At 28.9% G+C, this 25,083-nt stretch overlaps 1 protein-coding gene across 1 annotated transcript in view; it reads right to left on the minus strand.

Moving 5' to 3' along the window:
• Positions 1 to 11,809: 11,809 nt before the first annotated feature.
• LOC148233219 (uncharacterized) overlaps positions 11,810 to 25,083 on the minus strand; it is a 30,879-nt gene continuing 17,605 nt past the window's right edge. The window contains exon 2 of the mRNA XM_088189888.1: positions 11,810 to 13,491. Coding sequence (XP_088046014.1) covers positions 12,080 to 13,491 — 1,412 coding nt within the window. The 3' untranslated portion in view covers positions 11,810 to 12,079. The remainder of the gene's footprint in view (positions 13,492 to 25,083) is intronic.

The following is a 25,083-nucleotide window of genomic DNA, read 5'->3' on the forward strand; positions in this document are numbered from 1 at the left end:
CCACCGCTTCACCGGAGCCAACCAGAGTTCAACTCGATCTTCAGAGAATACTGTATACAGGAATTGCGTATCTAGAAGTAATTACACAAGTATGGTTTACAAAATTGTTGCAAAATTAATAATAATAATAATATTTAATACAAATAGCATTATAATTAAACATAATGAGTATTGGGTCTACACAATAACTATAGATAGATTATCTGAATCTTTGCTAAACATGGCCCAAAATAAAGTCAGTGATACTAGCTCGATCTTAGATATACTGACGAAAATGAGAGAATTGATATATCTGAAATATGCGAATTAATGCATATAAAGAAAAACGAATTCGATTGATCTGGAGTTATAATTTATAAGCAATGCAGAATTTTTTTTTAGTGCCAATCAGCCTGAAGAAGAAAAAATTGAAGATAAAAGTCAAGAAGAAACTACTGATTTAGTTACACAACGGCACCGCTTTCTGTTGATATCTACTAGGATATGAATATAATGCTTGACACATCGCTTGTTACAGTATTGTAGATCTCTCTTCTAATATCCTGTTCGTTTTCTGAAACTCACTAGTATTTTTTTGAAACTATTTTCATTCATATCACAGTTTTTTTTAGCAAAATATTAAAAGGTAGTTAGTAAAGAACTCGTACAGAATTTATATTCTCTCGCCGTATTTGTTTGAGAATCGTTGATTATTCAAAGCGGAACAAGTAAATGACGGTTGAGAGCGACAGAGAAGCAAATAAGCTTTTAAAGCGAACGCGAAAGAGACGCATAAAGCGCGTGTGTCTAAAGAGTTGAGAGAAATGGCTGACCTTGTTTGTTGACCCACATTTCTCCGACAGGTACCGGACGTTCAAACTGTGGGAAATTATATTTCCACCTTTAACAAAAATTATAAAAGAGTTTAATTTGTAAAATAAGTTTATACATATAACAATAAATAATCTTATATAGACAATTATTAATTTATATATTTAATTATTACATTTTTATTAATTACAACGCCCTGTTTTAATTAAACGCCCCGGGAGATTTTTTCATCGAAGAAATAAAGGCACAATCATTATTTTATTACAAAGCAAAATCAGACTCATGAGTGCTTCGAATCATGTGTGATCGATTCAGGTTTTAAGGGCTCTCACAAAGTGTGCGTTTGTGTGTGTATCTTATAGTAAATAAATATGTATATATTGTAATACTTTTTTATATAAACTTTTAATAAAATTGCAGACATACATTTAATTTCGACGTCTTCCGTTTTACTTATTTTTACCGTTTCCATCATTCAAAACCGCGTTTCAAAGTACAAAATTTATGTGTTGTATTATTTTAAGTATGCGTTCATTCATATAAATAATTTATTTATGTCTAATAAAGTTTATTATACAAAATTTAATCTATTACCTTAATATTGCAGATTACCAAAATTTAGCTCATAGGTATTTTAAAATATACAACTGCTACCGTATTAGATTATAATGAGAGCATAAAAACCTGGTTAATACATCTACAAATAATTATTTAAAAGAAACATAGCCATTCAATAGTTTAATTTACGATTTTTACAAATTGAATATCATTCCCCCCTGCAATGATTTTCTATCATGATTTGGAAAAATAGTAATTGAAATAAAATGTAAGAATATGGGATATTGTAAAAAAATAACTGATATATGCATAAATCTAACAATAAATATACTTTGTAATAAAATAATTGAATTAAATACATATATTTATGAAAATATAACGACAAATAAGTTAAAATTCAATCAGTGATTCTCAACATTTTATTTATGTATAGTAGTCTATAATAATTTTAAGACAGTTTCAAGCTTTTATTTTTATTACATTTGTTAACAAAAAGATTTCAATTTACTGTGCTTAAAAAAACATTATAAACTGCTTTAGATAAACTGAAAATCAAACATTATTCGTATTGGTTTAAAATAGACAATACTGATACTGATGAATAAATACTGACTAGCAAATATGAGTAATTTCTGGAATTTCCGCAATTGCAAAGTGTTTTATCGATTATTAGTTGATATGGCTTGGCTTTGATAAATAATAATGTAAATTTCATAATTAGGATGTAGATAATTCAGAAGTACATCGAATAAAAAAAATGACAATCTGCGTTTTTTAGAATTATTCGATTTTCAGTTTTAAATTATATGTTAAAAAAAATTAAAAAGTTTTATTGAATTTTGTACAAACCTTTATTTTAATTATACATACTGCCAAAAAAATTCAACTTATATATTATAAATTACTTTAGATTAATAAATATAATAAAAATAAAGAGATTAAAAATATTAAAATTGGCAATTAAAAAGTGCAAAGCTGCACAATATGAACTAAGAAATGGGGGTAATTTCTAGAATTTCAGCAATTACAAAGCGTTTTGACAGTTATTAGATATGAATGGATTGTTTTTAGTAAAATAAAATGTTTCTACATTGAAATCAGTTCAAAATTCTATTTTAATTATATCCGCTAGCAAAAGGATTAATATCAGCCATTAAAAAATCACAGCTGTACAATATAAATTAATAAATATATGGAATTTCTGAAATTTCCGTAATTATAAAGAGTTTTTAATTATTAGTTGATATTCATGAGCTGTTACAAATTAATTCACAGTCGGTTTTTGATGTTTTTTAAAAAAGATTGTTTATAATATTTAACTATACAAATACTTTACGAAAAGTTATTGAGAGAGAAGTATTGTTTATTTGCTATTCATTTCTGCTTATAAAATAAATAAACCATAAAGAAGGGTTAGATATTTGTCTATTCAAATTTATAATAAACATAGTTTAAAAGTTAAAAGATCATAGTCTAGGAATTGCTAAAAACTTAGACACTATATAAATAATGGACATGTCTGATATTAATTACAAACTAAGTGAAAAATAATTAAGCTTTTAAAAGTTATTTGTATACCTAATTAGTTGAATTAATATTTGGAACACTTACATGAGAGTTTAACCCATGAAGTTAGTTAAAGGTATATATGTAATAATTACAAAGAACGAACAGTTTTTATTAGACAAATTACTATTTTTAAGAAATTAATTTGCTCTACATTTCTGTATATCTACAAATGTAAAAGAAAAACGCAATAAATGGCTATATCTTGTATTGATTTTAGACGTCATATTTTTTGTTAACGTTTAACACCAATAAACAATTTCACTCACACAAACAGTCGTATAAAAACTATATGTTTTTTTATAATAATAATAATGTTGTAGATGCCTAGTGCTTCTTTCCACAAAATTGTAGATTTACCTCGTTGGTCACACTTTCTCCGCGATTTAAATTGTCACGTTCTGTTCTACGGTTATTGATTATCGTCAATGACCTACTAAGTCGCGATTTTGTTAAAAATATTCTATGGTTTCATTTTTCACGAACGCAAAATGTGCCAATTTTCGATCGCGCCGGTCAGCATGCAAAGTTACAAGCTTTATTTAATGCCACTTGCAGTTGACACGTTTTTCAGCCGTTTACCATCTTCAGCCGACTTTCTAGAAGGTTGTGCGATTATTATAAAACGTTTATCTCGATCACGTGGTGAGCTCGCCATAAATAGTGGCGTATAATGAATAAAACACAAAACTGGATTAGATAACAAGCAATTATGCCGACATGAAAATAAAGCCTGATCTTGGTCGGTATCGATGATAAAAACTCGACCGCGCCAAGCTCTCTCAATCTCTCTATTTTTACTGACTATGGGAAAACTAGTTCCGCGGAAAACTTGTACTCGACTTATTGTAGTATTCCGATTGGGGTGTTAACGTAATGATTTTAACATTTAATTTGACGTATGTAATTCATTTACATTTTAATATTTTACTAAGATGGGATTAGCCTTTTGAGTAGTGAGTTAATTTATTTCGTACTCTCGAATTTATCAGTATTATTTTGTATAGAAATCATTTTCATTGAATTAAAAAATATTATATAAAAATATTTTTTTTATTTATATTTCTTCAGGCTGCTTCAAAACAGCGAAAGATCGACCGCCGTACATGTACGGCGATACCGCTTAAATGCTTAAAGGGTTAAATCTCGAAAGCCGAATGCCCGAACGTCGATTACCTAATAGCCATATTCCCTAAGCTATGACTTCCAGGTATGCCAATTAACCGAATTCAAAAATATGAAATGCAAAAAAAGCAAATAAAAGTAAAAAGTGACACAAATTGCGCACACGAAAATTCCGCACCGAGAAAATTCTGAATATAGGTGATTATTTTAATTTCAAATATATTTTACTTTTATTTCCAGCTGCTTTATATACAATATATATTTTTTATTTTACTAAAAATTTGAGTAATTATAGAAAACGTAAGTATCGTACCAATGTAAATAATTACAAAAGTAGTTGTAAAATATTTTTAAAACATTTTAAATTAAAATCATATTTACATCTGTTTTATATATATTGGCGTATTATTAAATATACATATATGTATGTGTATATTGATCATCTATAATCAAAATTTTTGCTGTGCGCAATTTATCGTTTGTGCAATAATAACCGAACCTTTTTAGTGTAACACACAATTCATAAATATACTGAATTGTTTTTATTTATTGCTTTCCTATTAATAGACTTATGTATCAAGCAAGAATCGTAATGAAATAAGAAACGTATAAGATACAAATAAGAATCAACTTAGAACAGCGATACTCAACCTACGGCCCACCAAGCTTTTGTATGCGGCCCAACACTCATAATCGTTAACAAATATTTTCAAACATCTGGAATTGTTTTTAAAACTTTGAGTTACACTGGAACAATCGCACACTTGGACGAGTAGGGATAAATTTTTATCTCTTCCCCTACTTCAATACTTCACCAATTTCACCCGTCATTCCCGCTTTTTACAGGGGGTGGGGGGAGTTGTCCAGTCAGTGGTTGGGCTATTTTTTAATATTTGGATTTTATTAAGATTCATAGTATTTTATTGAATGACATGCATTTTTCTGGCCAAATGTTCATTTTTTATGATTGTGATGCACAAACACATTCGTTTTATGGAGCAAAGTATTTATTTAAATGAAAATATTTTTTAAAACAATTCCCTGTTAAATTGCACCCATTGAAATTTTTCGATGCAATAAACTAAAAACAAATAAAAATGTTCAAAAACATATTGCCATCAGTACAAATAAAAATAGGTGTACAACGTAAGTGAAAGTATACAAATTAAAAGTATAAGTAAATGCAAGTATCCAAATTGTAGGACATTTAGTCAAATTTAAAACAAAGTTCAAAACTTTTGTATTTTTTACCTATTTTTATTTTTTATGAATAATTTTACAAATTTAGAAATATCTATTAATTCTCAATTTTCTTTTTTGAATTGTATTGTCTATTTTTATTATGTATTGTATTGTGTATTAGAATATTTTTTTGCTCTTTTTTAAGCGTTAAAGGAGCCTTGCACACAGGTGAAAAAAAATAGGAACTGACTCTGTATATGCATATAAAATATGTATTTGTGTGAGAAATAAAAATATGATAAAATAAAGTAATAATTATTTGAATAATTATATTATGCTACGTCTCAGGTAACATAGCAAACATCTGTATTTTAATTGGAGGAATAAAGGTTGAATATGACTGTTTAGAATGTCAGGCATCGTGTTCCATACATCTTAGAATATCAATATTAAATTGCGAATCGTTCATGATTTTGGTAGTGAGACAAATAGCGTATTAAAATAATATATTAAAAAATGTACATGTTTTGAAGATAAAGTTACAAGATAAAGCACTACAAAAATAGAGCTAATAATTTTTTGTATAAAAAAATATAATTGCCCTTAGAATTATCTTAGTTGATTAGAATTAAATGTATATATCTAATTCTACCAGTAGAGTTACAATTACATCAATTAAATTTTAATGTTAACATTTATGTGGATAATAAATTTGAAAACAAATATTTAGCAGAGACATCTCGTGAAAACTTGTATATTTATATTACATTAAGTCAAGCTTTAAACCTTTATAAATGTAGATATTTTAAATATTGCTTATATCTATATTGTAGTTGCAACCTAACTTAAAATTTCAATTAAAATTTAAATATGTAATCTATTTTAATTTCATACTATAAAAATCGTAATATTTAATATATTAGTAGTGATTTCCAACAGCGGTACGCGTTTATGTTGCATGCAACCAATGTATAAATATACCTATTATAGTGACATTATTTATTTGTTTTTTTTTCTAAAATTTCAGGACAGGATATTTGCGAAAAGTACATTCTTAAACAATATGTGTTTGTTTATAAACAGGTTATGTTTGACAACGTCTAGGCGTCAGTAAAAGGTAAAATAAAAGATTTTGCTATGCAAATACAGGTGTAGCTAATTTTGTTTATTATTATAAGGTATTTAAAAAACATTACTGCTTAAGAAAATCTAAACCCTTTGCTCAAGTGGTAAGGATATGCTAATGCAAATGAATGTTTTTAAGCAATAACATTGTTGAAGCTCTTGCTGCATCCAAAGACGAAAATCTAGTATTAAAACATTTTACTGGTGAATGAAAAGTCATTCTTGATATAGCTTTACAATTGGTTAACTTTTTTATAACGTTAAGGTCCACAAACTAGATAATTTTGTTTCGTCGAAGTGGTTAGATACAATGATTCTAAATGTAACTATGTTCATTCATATCACAAAGTAAGGTGGGTATTATGCAATTAATCTTCCCCTTCCAATCAATTTTAACTAATCCTGTGGGTTTTTTTGGGACGAAACTAGAATATTTGCTTTTATTTGCCTCTGTAGCAGACGCACTCGTATTGGATTGCATAAATTTAGTAAGTTTCACTAACCTGCCTTGCGAACTGGTCCTATGTTTAATGTTTGCTCAGCAGTCAGTTCTCTTTAAAAACAAATAAACAAAAAAACAAAATACATACTGTTTTATTATTTCAATATTATTTTTATTTAACTAAAACGCCATTTCTTTGTTCGTGCATTGTACAAAAAGTCACACGTTAAAATAAATTAAAATACAAGTTACAAAGTGACATTTATCAGTTAAATTTATTATAATTATATTTCTGCTTAGAATGTTAATTTTTATAAAACGTAGCTAGATGGCACATCTTTAAGTAAAAGTAGATAAAACACATTTCAAAAAATTACAACACAAAATGTCATCCCTAATTAACTAAATTATTTTAAATTGTAAATATTACAATACATGCTTAAAATATTTCTTGTAAGTCTTTCGTTACAAAATGATTGGCGTTAATGCGATACGTTACAGTGGGGTAAACATAAATAAATAGTGAAATAACAGACTTTCTAACATGAGAATAACAGACAAGGGGTAAATAACAGACAGCTTCATATGACATTCAAATCCATGTCATTCGGGTTTCATAGATTTACCACTCGCTTATTGCAGGGCTGTGGAGTCGGAGTCGGAGTCGGAGTCGGAGTCGTGAAGTCGTGGTGTGTTGGCTGGAGTTGGAGTCGGAGTCGTGTTTTTTTTAACGACTCCATAATTGTGCTAGTTAAAAATAGTAATAGTTGTATAACTTATTGTGATCAGATAAAACCCAGCGAAATCAGAATTTCAGTTTTACACATTTGTAGAAATAAGGCTTGTTTTAGAAAAATTGCCATAAAATAAAAACAGAAAATATTTTTTATAATGTCATTTCAGTGAAATCATACCGGAATACTACTCAGAAGTCAAAAATTCACGGCAAAAGCAATAAAATCATGTCGGTGCCGTCGGAGTGGGAACGCTCGTTACCGAGCGCTCCCACTGGTGTCGGCGTGCACTTTGGTGTCAGCGTTTTTGTTTACATAGGGATTCATTTGGAGTGGGTGGGGGGGGGGGAGTAGGGAATTTGCCTCTAGCTTGAATTTTGCTAGATGAAATACTATGAATTTTAATGAAATCTAAATATTAAAAAAACAACAATTGACTAGCCAACTTTTGCCCCCCCCCCCTCCTAGAAAAAGTTAAAATGACGTCTTTGTGTTTACACTGACAAGTAAAGCAGTTTTTTTCTAAACCCAAGGCAATTAGTTAATTATTATTAATTATAGAGACCTAAAACAATTAGTTTTATGGGACTCTTTTCGTAAATAATTTCATCGCAATGATTATGGATGGTCCCAACACCACTGGTTTTGACTTTTAATTTTATTTGTGCGTTTCAGTTTCTGTGTGGTGATTTTTAAATTTATTTTATCGTTATGTTGGAATAAAGCTTTAGTAGGTTAAATTTAACTGAATTGAATATTATTTATCGACATCTCTTGTTGAACGTTGTAAATAGATCTTAGCCAAATATCAAACCAAAACGAAAATATTTTATAAAAAATCAACTATTAAATTTTTTTATTTAATATTTATTAGTATTCTTTTATAATTAATTACATTACTATTTTATTCTTTGGCCGCTAGGTGGCTACAACAGGTGGTTACACAGACAGGTAAGTTTGCAGGTAAACGGACACGCAGGTGATACAGCCAGCCGCATACAACCAAAGCAACAACATAGGCGTATCTCGCTCGGGTCGGTGAATGGAATTCGGAGTCAGTCGTGGGAAAAGAATGCGTTCAGTTCCTTTCCAGAACTTCTCTCATTCAACACCGACGAAATGCAAAATTAAGCTCTAACTTCCTCCAATACGCTACTACAGAAAGTTCCATCCCTTTTGATAAGCAATTCAATGCGCTTAGGAATATTAATTTTGTTTGCGACTCGTAGTCATGGCAACGAGGCATGCACACGTAAGCAGAGAAGGCAAACGTTCAAATCGCGGACAACTGTCCAAACAGTCGATCGAATTCTTATGATACAATTGAAACACTGTTTGTTTTGTTTTCAAAAGTATATTTTGTATGACTCATTATTTTTTTAATGTTCTGAAGAACCATTTATCAATCAGTAAAAGAATATCTCACTGTTTTGTGCAAAACTCTCATTGTAACTATAATATACAAGCAAAAATTATAACAAAAAGAATGCTTCTATAAATTTCATGCTCCACAACATAATGTTAATAATGGTTTAAATAGTATAATGTTCAACCAGATAAGAGTATTACGTCCTGTGTGGTTTCGATTTGCGTACATTCGCAATTATTCATTACTTGCAAGTCTTGTAACCATTCATTGGAGATTCTCTGAATTGATATTACACATAGCTTTTTATTGGGGTTTATCGTTATGTTGTGGTCCTAGGTTGCATTCTAGGTGGACTAGAATAGCTGCATCGCGTGTGCATGGTCCGTGTTTGTAGTAAATTCCCATGGGATCGATCAGGACCGAGTGACCCACTTGGTACTCACGATCGGAGGGTGGGTGTTCAGTGGGGATGAGGGGGTACGAGTCATGAGGCTCTTTAAACGAACGAATTTAAAACAGGTTTTGTGGTAGACCTCTTGTTTGTGATTCCAAGTCGAAATTTACATATGGGACGTACTAGCCGGCCGGTGCAGTGGCTTCCAAAGCTCTATTTTTATCGTATTAATGTAACATATGCAAGGTGTAAATAAAAATACATAAATAAACATTTAGACAATTTGGTACAATTTAGATGTTTCGAGATATTTTTAAGGTTATATGAAATGTTTTCTACGTGTATATAATTTTATTTTTTTGCAATATTAAAATATGTATTGCGTCGTATTGAACTATGCTTTAGTTATACTTGATCAAACAGTCGAAGTGGGAAGCGGCTGTTTTCTTGGTCGATGCGGCGTTTATTATTATTAATTATGTGTTTTAAAATTTGTTAAACACAATCGAATTAATCCACAAATTACCATTTAATAACAATGATGATGTAAGTGCTAGTTTAAAAAGAGATTGGAAAATAAAACGTAATTATTTCAACTGAATGTTTTGACAGAACCACAAATTGCTGCACACTGAATATGGCCCCCTTTATTCAATATGTACCTGTATCGTATCTCAACCTTTTGGGTATACATACATTCGTTATTTTTTGTTATGAATCATCGCCTAAAAATGAGCTTCAAAGCTTTGAACGCACAACATTTATTTCCTGCATTAGTCGCTTACAAAATAACAAAATATGTGAAATGTTGGAGTGGTCCAATTATTTTGTCACACCACTGTACATATATTATTAAACTGTATAACTTCGTAACAGTGCTTCGAAATCGGTTAAATTGGAATGTCGTCATTTTAATGAATATGAGACTTGTGATGCTCGAAGTGTACTTTTTTAGGCAATATGTGCGGTTTTATGAAAGTGCTTTGAAACTGTTAATGAATGTCCATTCAGTAATAGAAAAACTATGTTTCTTATTAATATGGGACTCAATACTTTTGTGAAGCTTTTTTAAAATTTACCCTTTGAGTAGTGAGTTAATTTGTTAGTATACACCTGGAAGTGAGTTAATTTTACGTATTTGCATTTATTAGTATGTTTTATTAATTTATTTCAACACTTTTTTATTATTAAATTTATTTTACATATATTTTATATATTATTCAGCTTTTATGATTTTTTTTATATCAATTAAGTCTCTTAATATATATTTTTAAATTAATATAAAATATTTTTTGCTATTTTCATTTATTTCGCACTCTTTAATTTTTTTGAATTATTTTGTATAGAAATCAATTACATTTAATTAAATAATAAACAAAAATTATATAAATAAAATGTTTTTTATTTCTTATTTATTTAGTTGTGTATGTAAATATATAATTATCTGCAGTACCTCAAAACAGTAAAAGGTTGACCACCGTACATGTACGGCGATACCGCTTAAAGTGTTAATAAGTGTATATTTTTAAAATCTTATAAAAATATTTAGCTAAGCTTTTAACGTTAATTATGCACCTATAAGTATAAATATTAAAGAAGCTTTGAATTTTCAGGTGTTCTTGTAGATTTGTGGACCCTTTTATATTATATATTAGGTGTGTATTAAATTAATTTTATTAATAAGTTTTGCTTAAAATAAATTATTTGTTTGATATATCCTTTGTTTTTCTGCAATTTTCAGATAAGCTACAAAGCAGAAATTTTGCAAAATGCTACTTGAGTATGATAGTACATATTTTGATGTCACTTGCCATAATAAGTTATGACAACTAAACTTATTGATAGATAATATAGGTTATACTGTGAAAAGGAAGCTTTTCATGTCATCTGCTCCGATTTGTGAATTGTGTTAGATTCGATCAAAGCGTCAATTTTCTATCGGTGCGAACTTCCGGAAAACTTCGGAAGTGGAAACTCTGAAGGTTTCCTCGTGCACACGTACGCCCGCAAAACACGTAATATTCCATCACGTACTTATAAAATATTATTGCTTAAAAATAGACCGTAAAGTAAATATTTTTTTTAAATACCAAAAAGTAGTACAATAATATCGTATATTACTTTTATCTTTAGCAAACGTTTTGAAGAGTAAAAAACATGTGTCGCCGAAACGCAAATAAAACTGATGATAAATATTAACATTTATATTTTTTCTATGTATTTTTACACAATTATTTAATTATCTACAATTAGATTTTACAACACTAAAATAATTACAGTACACAACTGTTTACATCATTAACGTATCAGTACTATATAGTATTCTATATAATATATATATTTTATTTATTTAAAAAATCTAAATATATTTGCACACTACAACGCTTTAAGCCTTTTCTAAAATAATATTTAAATATAACATGTTTGTATCTAAAAGATCTAATAACCAACCCTTTAATATCTTTTCATTAAAAAAGGCAATCGCTTAAAATGTTTAATATCACTTTTTATTATATCGACATAACGCCACCGACATACTGTGAAATTAGGCAATAATCAAAATTCCTAGGGATATGTATCAATTACATTTTTAACACTGCAAGCAACATATTTACATAGCATGCAGTTTTGGAGTAGCTACTTAAAGTTTAAGCACTCGGAATAATAATTATACAATTTATGAATATATTATGTACATTTTTGGCATTATTATAGCAATAGCCCAGGAATTATGGATAACACTGAATTTAGCACATTGCCGGCAACACTAAAAACTAGTATACGTGACTAATTCCTTCGCTGTTAGCTAAAATTGAAAACTTAGGCGTTTGCATGCACTTTTGAACGGTATCGGATAATTCTGAATATCCAGATTCTACACTGCATGCACTGTCACTGTCACCTCCGGTTTGATCTTCCTGATTACCTTCTTGCGATGAACTTTCATCGACGTTATTCGAGTCGGGCGGATAAGTGGATAATCTTAGGTAAGTTCTGTAATTGACGTAGTTCTCTCCTAGAGGCACCAGATTCACTTCGTCCCCGCAACTAGGAGGACCAGTTTCGCAGGATGACGAGAAACACGAGCTATCGCTGGGGCTCGAACTTGTCTCGTAAGCTTTATCGCACATTTTGCTCTTAGCGGAAGATCTAGAGCTCCTCAGCGAATCTTCCCTCTCCCTCATGAACAGCTGTTCGTAACTCTGAACCCTTTCTAATACGCTGATCTTCTCAGTCTCTTCTTGATTCTGCATACAAGGCAAAGAGCTCATCTCCATATCGGAAGACGTTACAGTACTAGCAGTCTCACAGCCGCTAGAAATAGACCCTTCGTCGCTATCCAAGACTATGAAATTAGTCTGACATCTATCGTCGACTTTGATCTCGTCCTTTTTATCAGTTTCGCAATAAAACACGTCATTATCTTCTTCGTTTTGGACTATATTGACTACTAAATCGCTAGACTCTGAAGAATTAGTATCAACCTCATCTTTGGATTCTTCATTATTGACCAGTGATTCCGGTAAACTGATCATCCTATCTTCTTTCCGCCGCCCCAATGTATAAGATGGGAATATATCTTCAGATCTAAAGCGTAGTTTTGATTCAGTGTTTTCTTTGGTCCACGTGTTTTTATTTTTCTCTTCATTCGCCAGCATCTCTTCTTCGTCTTCTTCCGAGCATAGTTCTTCAATAGCCATCAGTTTAGGAGCTGATTTTGATCTTTCTAAAGGAGGTTTATAATTATTTCCACCGACGCTCAATAAAATCTTCCGCCTCGGTAAACTAGGATTATCATAAACACAGTTCGCCAGACTCAATCTAGCGTTCTGTCTGGCGATCTTGTCTTTCTTGAACTCCACCAAAGCTTGATGTATTCTGTTCTTCAACTCCGTAGTCATTCTTTTTGAGACAGATTCTTTCGAGCATAGCACAGCGTGACATCGCAACTCATGCTTGAGCTTCCTACCTTCGTGTCTATACACCCAGCAGAATATCTTCGGGAATTCAGGCGGACTTGTGCAAAACGTTATTCGGTGAGCCCAATATTCGGTGAGACCATGTTCTTTTGTGATTCCTTTAAGGCCCGAGTTTGTGATGGACAGTTTCATCACGACATCCGGTTTTGTAGATTGATTGTAATTTCTCCAAAGGGTAGAAAGCGGCTTATCTACGCATCCTTCACCTGCGAAAGAATAAAAAAAGACCATAAATAACACAGTAAATTAGAGAGTATCGTCACAATTTCATGTCACGTATGAAACGTCACGATATATGATATGATATTCGTGACTGAGCCACAATATTTATCATGCACTTTACATGTATACTCTTCTTCCGCGTGATGGTTAGTTATTGCTATTTGTTTTATTAAAAAATACCATCAGTTCCGCAAGATATGCATACACAAATAATATATTCATGCGACCTTAAGCGAGGGTCAAAAAAATGAGAATGGCCCTTTACGGAAAAAACCTTGCGCAACAAAAAAACGTGTTTAATTAGAACAATTAGTGATAAAGGTTAAAGGAGCATTGGTCGCTGGATATTATACTGAAAAAGTATCTCCGTATCTATCATATACACACAAACGGAAAGTAAACGCTTTATTAAAATAGATACAACCTTAATCTGAATAAAAATAGACTCAATTGTGTTCATTGTTGATAGAGACATTAAAATAAATTTTGCATTTGTATTAAATATATGGTATTTGTATTAAATATTTTTTTAATCTATTTATATTTAGAATGAATCACTTGAGCTTGTAAACAAAAATAGTATTATTATAAACAATGATAATTAACAAGAAAGTGTTTGTTGTTCTGTGAAAATTATGTATTCCAAATACCCCCACGGTTCGCATGAGAAATGATAACATAACAAAAAATATAGAGCAATATTAATGTATTAATAACAATTAGATATTTATTTATTTATTTATTTAAACACTCGTATTTGTTAAGATGGGTGCAATAGTGCCCTAATGATTCAGTTAATAAATAATTTTCTGAAATGCTTGAAGATAATTCAGTGAATACATAATTGTATTTATTTATCATTTCATTATATTTAATATTATAATTTTAAAATAAATATTTTTCGTTACAAAAATACGTATTAAATAATACTTATAAAATATTTATGAGCTACTAAAATATTACTGTATTTTATTATTAGTTTAAAAGCAATCATAAATTAATGATTATTTTATTTGCAATTCAATATATAAGATATGATTTTAAACGTTGGATTTCCAAAACAGAATATATCTATATATATAAACTATTAAAATGAACAGAACTTCCATATATTTTTAATTATTTTAATACAAAATAGTAAACGATAAAATATTTTTATAAATAATGAGCCCGATTTGGGAATACGTAATTAATAATTAATTTCGTTAAGAATCACAACTTGATTTTACACCGTAATTTAAAAATAGATACCCTAATTAAAAACTTCGATAAATTAAACGTAAAACATTGCGAAAGAATTAAAACTCTATACTCTCTAAAAAAATATGTATATGTAAATAAAAAATAATAAAAAAAGTGGAAAAGAAGGAAGAGAAAAATATACATTCAAAGGTTTTATTAATACAAACATCCACCAAAAATAGTTAAGCAGGAAAGAGATCATGCTATAATGAATTATGGCATAAATAATGAATATATTTACATATTTTATTATTATAAAAAATATCAAGAAATGACATTTTTATTTACAGCAAAAAATATTTTTTTGATTTTTTTTGTAATATATTGCGAAGTACGTATCTTCATTATTTATATAAATATTTTATCGTTTAATTAACTTAAACTTCGAAACATTTTTACTAACTTAAAAACATTAGAACCAAATGTTTCGATGTTTAAATTAATCCGACATTCACTTTAATAGTTTATTATCCTTCAGCCTCCATTTTCAAAATACATAGTTTTCCAGCAGAAACAATATGTTTTATTAATACAGGAAAATAATCAGAAAAACATAATATTATAGTCGACCCCCCTATAGCGTAGAGATTGGGACTACGTTATAGAAAACTAGAAATCCATACAAAATTCGAAGTTAAATTCTTTCAACTGTTTTTGTAAATTTAACGAAATCAGCAAATCAAACTTTTCCCCCCATTTTTTATGTATTAAATGACCTTGAATTTAGTTTATAAACAAGAGCACGTGCTTTATGTTCTTATGTTGCGACATGCGCACGAAGAATGTTCTTGATATAGCGAGTGCCAGGAGAGTTAAACGCAGAGTTATTTTTTTGCATAATCCTAGAATGAATAAATAATAAAAAATAAATATAAATTATCTCTTACACCGATATTGTTTTTTTTTATTGTATTTTAATGAAAATCTTCCGTTGTAACATAACAGGCGATAGCCCAATACGTTCCAATGGGGTTAACGCGAGCAATAACTACTTAGTATGTAATGAGACGATATACTGAAATCAAATTAATTTTATTAATCATAAACTAATCACGATATTTATCCGTGAATTTAGGAAAATATGGGAAATCTCATCTGTGATAATCAACAGATTTATTATTAAATAATAATTCAAAAATACGATTTTTCAGTCATGATATATATTAAAAAACAATAGGTTCAATATTGGATTTGAATCCAGGCCTTTCAGGTTTTAGTCACCTACTTTAACCACCGTTCTCTCGTGTTGAATCGATTATTCATATCTAAACATCCTTCTTTTTATTAGTATATTTGATCTAACCTATAATTTTTCATCAACATTTCTTCGATGGTATCTTATAGTTGTGAAGTTAAGAAATGTATTCAGAAACGTAGATAAAATTAAATTATATAGGAACAATCCCTAAATTTAAGAATAATATTATATTAATACACAATAAGAAAATTAAACATATCTCATTCTTAGTAGTTTCTATGACATCACTGTTATATTATAGTTTTACATCTTGATTTATTATTATTATAATAGGTATAGATTAATTATTAACCGAATCTAAAATTAAAATTGTTCTAGAATACTATTTCACGATTGTAACTAAAGCCATATTGATTATAATCAAACGTTCTATTTGAAATGGAAAGAAATGGCGCTGCTCACATTGCGCACGCGCGCTGCGCCATTTCGAAAGTGTTGCGTGTCGCAATGCCGCAAAACCAAACACCAAAAAACTCGGCCATTAACGCGAATATTTGTAAAAGCACACACTCGAGAGGGGGACATGAAAAAATGTTGAACAAATGTGTTTTTTGCGAATTTATACAAATACGTGTGATTCGAGTGTCGCGCAATTTGTTTGAACAATTCATAAGAGACCTCCCGCAACAACTGCGTATAATAATAATGCAAACTAACGATGATTGATGTGCGACGAAGGACGATAGGCGGCAGACATCCTTCGACCTGCACCGAAATAACTCATGAAGATGGACGCGTTGATTACTTCCGAAATTATATTTAAGAAAATAATGAATTCAGCATTGCATACAATCGTGCCATTGTAAAAATTCACAGTGTATTATTTAATTGTCGCATGATTAACAATAATTTTAGTTAAATGCTTAAAATTGCGTCTAATAATCAATAATGACTGAAACGCGTGTCTACTTTTTATTGTATAATTTATTTATTTTTAATGCTAATAATTATGCTCAATATATTATGCACGATTGTTAATTTGATGATAAGTTATAATAGCAACTAATCTATGTAGGTTATTATAGTCACAATAATATGTAATATAAATACACATTTATAAAAAAAACGTTGCGGAGGATGTTAACATAAATGAAATTTTAATGCGACCTAAAAATCGATGCAAAGAACGACAAGTAAAAACAATTTCTTAAATTGTATAATAAGGAGGACATGTCCTCCTTTTTACGCGTGTAGGTATATTTAATTATTATATTATATATATGTACATACATATATGAATGAGAAAGAATTAAATAATATATTTTAAAATATTGTAGAGTTTATAACTATATTATATTATAATTAGCCTGTACATTTGTTTCAAAATAAAAATTTATGCAACTCAAAATATTAGTACTCAAAATTCATATCCATTAGATTATCTTAAGCGTCCGTTGAGTAATTAGATTGGTGATGAATTATAGCAGGTGTTATACGAAACAAATTAAGAGCCAATCGCATTAGGGTCTAACTCTACCTCCAATAGTTTCAAGGCCTAACGTTTACCGATTGTCTGATAATTACAAAGAACTATGTTTATTCAGTGGGATATCATCAGCGTTTTGAAGCTTATAAATAAAATAGTTTAATGAGTTTGTATGGTAATTTCTGGTTATTGTGCGTAGTCTGTAACGTCTCTGAGGTTGCAGGTTCGAGCCCCGAATTTTTATTAATAAAAATGCGCTAATATTAAATAACCGGCCTCAGCTGCAGTCAGGTTACAACAAAAGATTTAATAAAAATAATAAAAAATAAAATATAAATATTGTTGAGCCTAACATAAACAAAGAAACCACAGACAATGCATTTCACATAAGAATATGACATTGACAAAGAAAGCAATTTCAAATCTACCGTTACACCAGATAGTCTAATAAGATACGTATAAGACTTTAACAAAGAGTCTAGTTCCGCCCTGAATCATCAACATTGGTCAGAAAATCGAGAACTGTAAGGTACGTTAGACTTCCTCTCAATTCTTAAGTACAGCAGTAATGAACCATTACTTCCAAGTCGGAAACAAATTGCTTCCGACTTGGAATAAACGGAAGTTCCGCCAAACATTTTTGCTTTTCACATCGACCATGACTTACAGATTACATTACATAGTACTACAGTTTTAATAAAATATTGTTGTTTTTTTATATACTTTAAACGTCTTTTTCATGAATTAAAAGCAACATATTATTTTGTCATTAACTGCACTTGCACATAAGCATCATTGTAGATATAATTTAATCACGTCGTATAATTTAATGTGCGTCGACTGTCGTGAAATACCTATTTCTTCATTACATAACTATTACCATGTACAAAAAAAATGTCACGGATTTAGGTAACATGAGCTAGAAAGTACTTTTGACGCATGCGCAATAGTATTGTTTCAATTTAAATGGAATGAAATATTGAACTTATAATATGTATAATCAATTTATTAACATACATATTCACAAAACCAGCGAATATAGCAAATGAAATGCTTTGATAGGAGCATACAAATTGTCGATTTTACCATATTATGTAAGCAATGATTTTGCCATTATCAACCGTTGTATCATTCAATCGCCGCATTAAACAATCATAAACGTCCGCTTTGTATATTTAGCGTACAAAAACGTGACCGGCCCTCGTTATCAGTTGGAACTGCAGCAACCAATGCGCAGAGGACCTTATCAGTCGAGCGGATAAGTTAGTCTGCAAGTGCGACTCGCACTGTATCGCATTATAGTCACGACCCAAATACGTACTTCCTCTTTGTGAAAACAAAGCGTGTTTATAAACAAGATCCTCCTCCAAAAGCGATTAGACTCAATCAGTCGGTGCGACGTACTCGTCAGCATCCTAGATTGGTCCACATGACGATATTCAACAGTAAATACGTGAGGATAAACATGCGCGTTAAAATCGACTTTTTTGGCGTGGTTGTGAAGATCAAGGTTGTGCTTTGTGAAAGTCTTGTATATAAGAATTTCAAAGAAGTCACGACTAGGTCGAAACTACAATACATTGATTATGTTAGAAGGTGATCAACGTATAAAAAATAAGTTTAAAAGATGAGTGCTAATTTTAAGGTTAAGAATTATTTTTACATACATTATAAAATAACTACTCATATTATGTGTTTTAAAATATTATTTAATAAAAAAAAATGCTCTGGCTACTTTTAAGCGTGCCACATAAAACATTTTTTTTATTATCATTTAAAGATAATTCAAGCTACTTTTAATATAAAATACATAACTAACTTGATAAAATAATTTTTAGTTGATTTTTCTAATATTATATTACTACAGTATTATTCCATAATAACGCATTGGGATAACCTTTTTAAAGCTCATTGAGATTAGATTTTAATATATATTTGTAAGAAAAACATAAAATTATTGAGCTTAAGATCATATTAAATTTTTTTTTTTAATTTTATAGTGGCGTTGAATAGTTTAAATATTTTTTATGTGACGATAAATAATCATCTAATAAAAATATTCAGTGCTTGAAAATATTATATTAACAGCAAAATAATAGTTCTATTTTTAAATGCGCCATATAAAACGTTGATGCATAATAATATGGTTTACAGTTAATAAAAATAATTATATATTTAATATATATTGTATAATATATTATTTATAATTAATTAAAAATATTAAGGCTACTTTAAAACGCGCCATATGGTCAAAAATAATTATTATTTCCTAATAAGTTTTCAATAATTTATATATATATATGATATTTTATTTTTATGTGTTTTATATTATACATTTAAATAAAATTCAGGCTACTTTTAAGAGCGCCATTAAGTAAAATATGTAATAATTTTTATGATTATTTTATTTAAATCTATATTTCATGGCAAGTTTGTTCAAATTATTTTAGTTGATTCTTCTAGTTAACTTATTTTTGATATATTATTGTTATGTTTTATATATTATTCAGGCTACTTTTGAGTGCGCCGTTCAGTGATATTTATTTATTTTTACTATTATTATATTTAAATCTATATTTCATGACTAATTTGTTAAAAGTATTTTTAGTTGATTTTTCAAGCTTTTAATAACTTATTTATGTTATTATATTATATATATTATATATTGAATAATATATTATTTTATTATCATTATAGTTCAAGCTACTTTTCAGTGCACCGTTCAATGATATATATTTATTTTTATTATTATTATATTTCATTTAATTTTCCATATTTCATGACTAGCATGTTAAATTTATTTTTAGTTGATTTTATTGTTTCAATAACTTATTTGTACGATACTATACTGTTTTGTTAAATAAAAACAATAAAATCAAGTTCAGGCAATTTTTAAGTGCGCCGTTAAATAATATATATTTTTATTATAATAATGTTAATATTATTTGTATTGATTTTTATAGTTTTTATTAATTAATTATATGATATTTTTTTATGTTTTATATATTATATATGGTTCGGTGATTATTGCGCAAACGAATATTGCGCACATCGAAATTTCAAACAACAAAAAATCTGTTCATAAATAATAAATGTTAAAAATTAAAAATATATTTAGTTGATTTTCCTATTTTTTAATAACTTATTTATATGATATTTTATTTTGTCATTCAAAAACATTTCAAGCTACTTTTAAGTACGCCGATAACTAATATATATTTATTATTATTATATTTCATAACTAGTTTGTTGTTATTATTTTTAGTTAATTTTCATATTTTTTTTTCAACTTATTTATGTGATATTTTTAATATTGTATATGGTCTGGTGATTATTGCTCAAATGAAAATTGCGCACAGAGAAAATTTCAAACAACAAAAATATGTACATATTTCTATTAAAAAATACATAAATATATGTATATAAAAAAGGTAGTTAAAAATTAAAAATACATTTAGTTGATTTTTTTATTTTTTAATAACTTATTTATATGATGTTTTATTATATCATTAAAAAATAGTTCAGGCTACATTTAAATGTGCAGATTTTTAATATATTTATTATTATTATAATATTTATCTCTATTTTATGGCTAGGCTAGTAAAATAGTTTAGGCTACTTTCAAGTGCGGTGTTATATTTATTATTATAATAAAATAACAATTATTAAATTTAAATATTTTAAATTGTTGATTTTTATAGTTCTGAATTTTTCATTTTTTATGATATATTAGTATTTGACTAAAATGGCGCATTGGGGCGATCTATCAATTGGCGGTGGGCAAATTTTAATGTTTAAACAAACAAAAAATGTGAAAATATATTTTTTTTAGGCAATATAATATTTAAAAATATCATTTTAACAAAAAAAAAATAGCTTGGATATTTCAATATTTTAATATATTTTTATCTTTTAGCTACTTCAATTTGTATATATATATATAATTTATATTGTAAATGATAAGATCAAACTTTATTTTATAATTTTTTTATATGCATTTTTAATAGTATCAGTTTTTATTTTAAAAAAAACACTAATGTGGTATTAATTGATAAATCGGATAGATCTAAAATAAACCTAATAGTAAGTGTTTTTAATACAACTATAATACTGAGATTTTATCTAAAAAATAGTAAAGAAATAATTTGCAATTAAGTACATTTGATCCTTATAGAAACCACATAATTATTATAAATTTTAGTTGCTAAAATTTGATTATTTATAAGAATTTATTATGCAAATTACATGACTAATTTTCCTCTTGTAAGAAAGCTTTGTATGTACATATAAAATTTGTGCGAAATATCTAAAATATTTGATAAACAATCGTAAACAATATTAACATTGATTTGCATTATATTTGGATAGGACATGAGATTTACGTCATTGACCGGTTTTTTTCGAAACAGGATTTAGAGATGAGACTTTAATTTTATTTTTATTATCACTAATTAGAGTTCAGTCAAGAAGATTTTAAATGTCATTTATTGCAACAATGTATTTTTAAAGAACCGTGTGAGCAAATTGCTCTTAGAATTACACAAATCGGTGAGATTAAATGCTTAAAATGCTTTAGTTCACAGATAAACTCGTCATTGTACTCATCCAGGAAACAGCTGTCAGAAGTATTGTCCACATTCATAGATAATCGTGGAAATATTCAAAAATATAATAACATCATTAGTATTTTATTTTTTAGTGAAAACGTGATGTATTTTATTTTTAGACAATTCAGTAAATATATTTTTCATGTTTTAAAGAATCGTCACATATTTATTATGTATGCGTGTATGATTACATAGACTTATCTAGCAACTCTCGTCGTTTTATGGTAATTTATATAGTATGTAAATTCAGGTTTTGCGGCATTTCCCCAGAATTTCCTAAGTGGATAAACCCGCGACCAATTTTAGTTGTTTACGTGAACGCCGAGTTATTGCATTTGCAAAAATATGCATAGAAAACAAGCGCTTGCTATAAAATATAATAACTACCGTTGCTGGAAAATAAAGACGAGGATTGATGTTTTGGTTTAAAATAAATCTGAAGGAAAATTACAGCTCTATATGAGTGTGTTTAAACACGACAAGATCATTGTATCCGACATGATAAATAATAGTGTTTTAAAGCTGAGAAGGCAGTAAACATGTACCCAATTTGTTACTAGCTCGACTACTAACCTCTGACAAAAATGGCATAGTAACAAATTTTCCTTTACTGAATTTTTCCTTTTGCACGTTTAATATTAATACATAAATTGTATTAAAAATAATTATTTTAAATATTTAAATGTAAAGTAAATTCCCTGTAATAAAACAGCTTCTATTTTAAACAATCTATAAAATAAACATAACCAACGAATATCATTATATTTAATAGATAAGGAAAATATCTTGTTATCAATTAGTATTCTGATATATTCTGTTATAAATAAATCAGAATAATTAAAATTTAATCGTTACATCGATGCTCAGGAAATGATCGTTATTCATGCTTATTTATATCGTAATAAATAGCGCTAATTTCCTGAGTTCCTTATTTTAATAAATAATATCGTCCGCATGTGTAAATACATAAAACTATATATAAAATAGTTATATAATCAATTATATATCAGACGTCGAATTCACGGTCGTTAATCTGACCTCTGATTTTTCGTCACTTGCATAACACCTCATAAAACGATGCCTCGAATCAAGGTCGTTGAGGTCGACTAATTAATTTATATTTTTGCCACCGGGAAAGAATCGCCCATTAACGTGCGAAAAATCCATTGTTTTCCTATTCTCTTCGCACCAATTAGAGTCCGTGTGATGATACCATTATCGCGACTCGCCTTTGTGACTGACTGACTTCTCAATGGGACGGTTAACGGCACAGGGTGTTTAAAAAGTCGTGCGTGCCTTACGCGATAATTATAGAAAATAATTATAAGCAAACCCACGTAAATTAGATGACATTAATTATATAGACCAGATTTTACGATTGAATCTGATATGAACGTCGCATAATTGTGGAGTACCTTTATTTCGTGATATTGGATACTTTCGCGTGATTAAAATATTGATGTTTATAACATTAATGGTCAATGTCGTTTTGGAATTATGCAATACATTTTAATATATTAAAATAACGTTTGGTAACTATGTATTATACCTAATTTTTCCTGTTCGCTAATGTTTAAATACAATACATAATACATAATATTATTTTAATTGTGTTATATCAAGAACTATTACTGTAATGAAGCTTGGCAATTATATCAATAGTAATTAAACTACATTCAAGAGCGTCAAAAATGCGAAATTATCTAATTAGGTATCTGAAACCAATTGAAATATAATTTAATAAAATATGTAAGGAAAATATGATTAGCAGGCGCTTATCCGGTCAAACAACATTTTTTTAAGATTTTAAAGAGATATACAAACAACATTCCGATTAGTTTCTATTCGTCTATATGTTTAAAGGTATATAGCATATCTGTGTATATTTTTTGTGTTTAATAAATATATCGGTTCTGATCAAACCTGAACTGTACCTTCTTTTTCATGTTATTTTAAAAAATCTCAAGAGAGGCAATTCGACTCCTCAATCCTACATTGTATATGCATTTTCGCAATGAACTCAATAAAAATAACACTTAAAATCATCAAACAAGTATAACATTAGAACAGTGGCGTAGCTATGGTGGGGCGGAAGGGGGGCCGCCCCGGGCGGCACTTGCTTGGGGGTGGCATATTCGCGATGGAATCGTCTTGTGTGGTTCTTAACTCTGAATAAACTAAAATGTATGTAAATCTACGAATAGCAAGAGCTGATTTTATGATCCTGCAAAAAAATGTATGGGGGGGGCGGCAATTTTAAGGATTGCCCCGGGCGGCACATATGTTGATAAATGTATGAAAAATTCTTAAAATGCATATGTATGTCCACATGTTTATCCTTAAACGTAAGCATCGGCTCCAGTTTGACCTGCAGCTACTTGACTGGTTTTCAAAGCCCAAGGACAAAGATTTTTGTAAACCGTAAATACTTTAGATAAGTCGGACACAATATCTAGGCGATTTATTACGCCCTCGGGGGATCGAACAGCCCAAATGTCACCGAATCTCCGCGACTGCATTAGAACATTAGAAATCGGTTGAGCACCCAGAATTGCACAATAGCCACGCAGACAAAACCTAAATTAGAACCTAATGCAATTAGCTCTCAATTGCCCTATTTTTATATTCGTCCAAGCTTTCTAGAGGGACCATTATAAAAGATTCGCTACACTAAGACTCGCCAATTCAACTTTAGCTACACATTTCGCTAAATTATATATGTTGTAATTTTCTAGGCATTAACTCAGTGAATATTAAAAACACCGGGTAGCTGTTTTTAATACTTAATTAGTGTGAAAATGTTTGACATCTATATAAATAATTTAAAACTATTATGTATTACAATTTAAATCAATAAATTTCATTTTGCAGATAAGAAAGTTATAATAGCGTATTTTTATAAAAACAAATTTGATTCTGCTGCAGGGATACGTTCCCGTGATCTCTGGATTATCAGGCCAGCCCTTACAGACTACCCAATTCCAGCCTTAAGCAAGATTAAAAAATTCATGAAACTAATAAATGTTTTTAATGAAGACATGAA

The sequence above is a fragment of the Plectrocnemia conspersa genome, unplaced genomic scaffold (genome assembly GCF_051122295.1).
Source record: "Plectrocnemia conspersa isolate PC_06_02 unplaced genomic scaffold, ASM5112229v1 ptg000008l, whole genome shotgun sequence".
Classification (NCBI taxonomy): Eukaryota; Metazoa; Arthropoda; class Insecta; order Trichoptera; family Polycentropodidae; genus Plectrocnemia; species Plectrocnemia conspersa.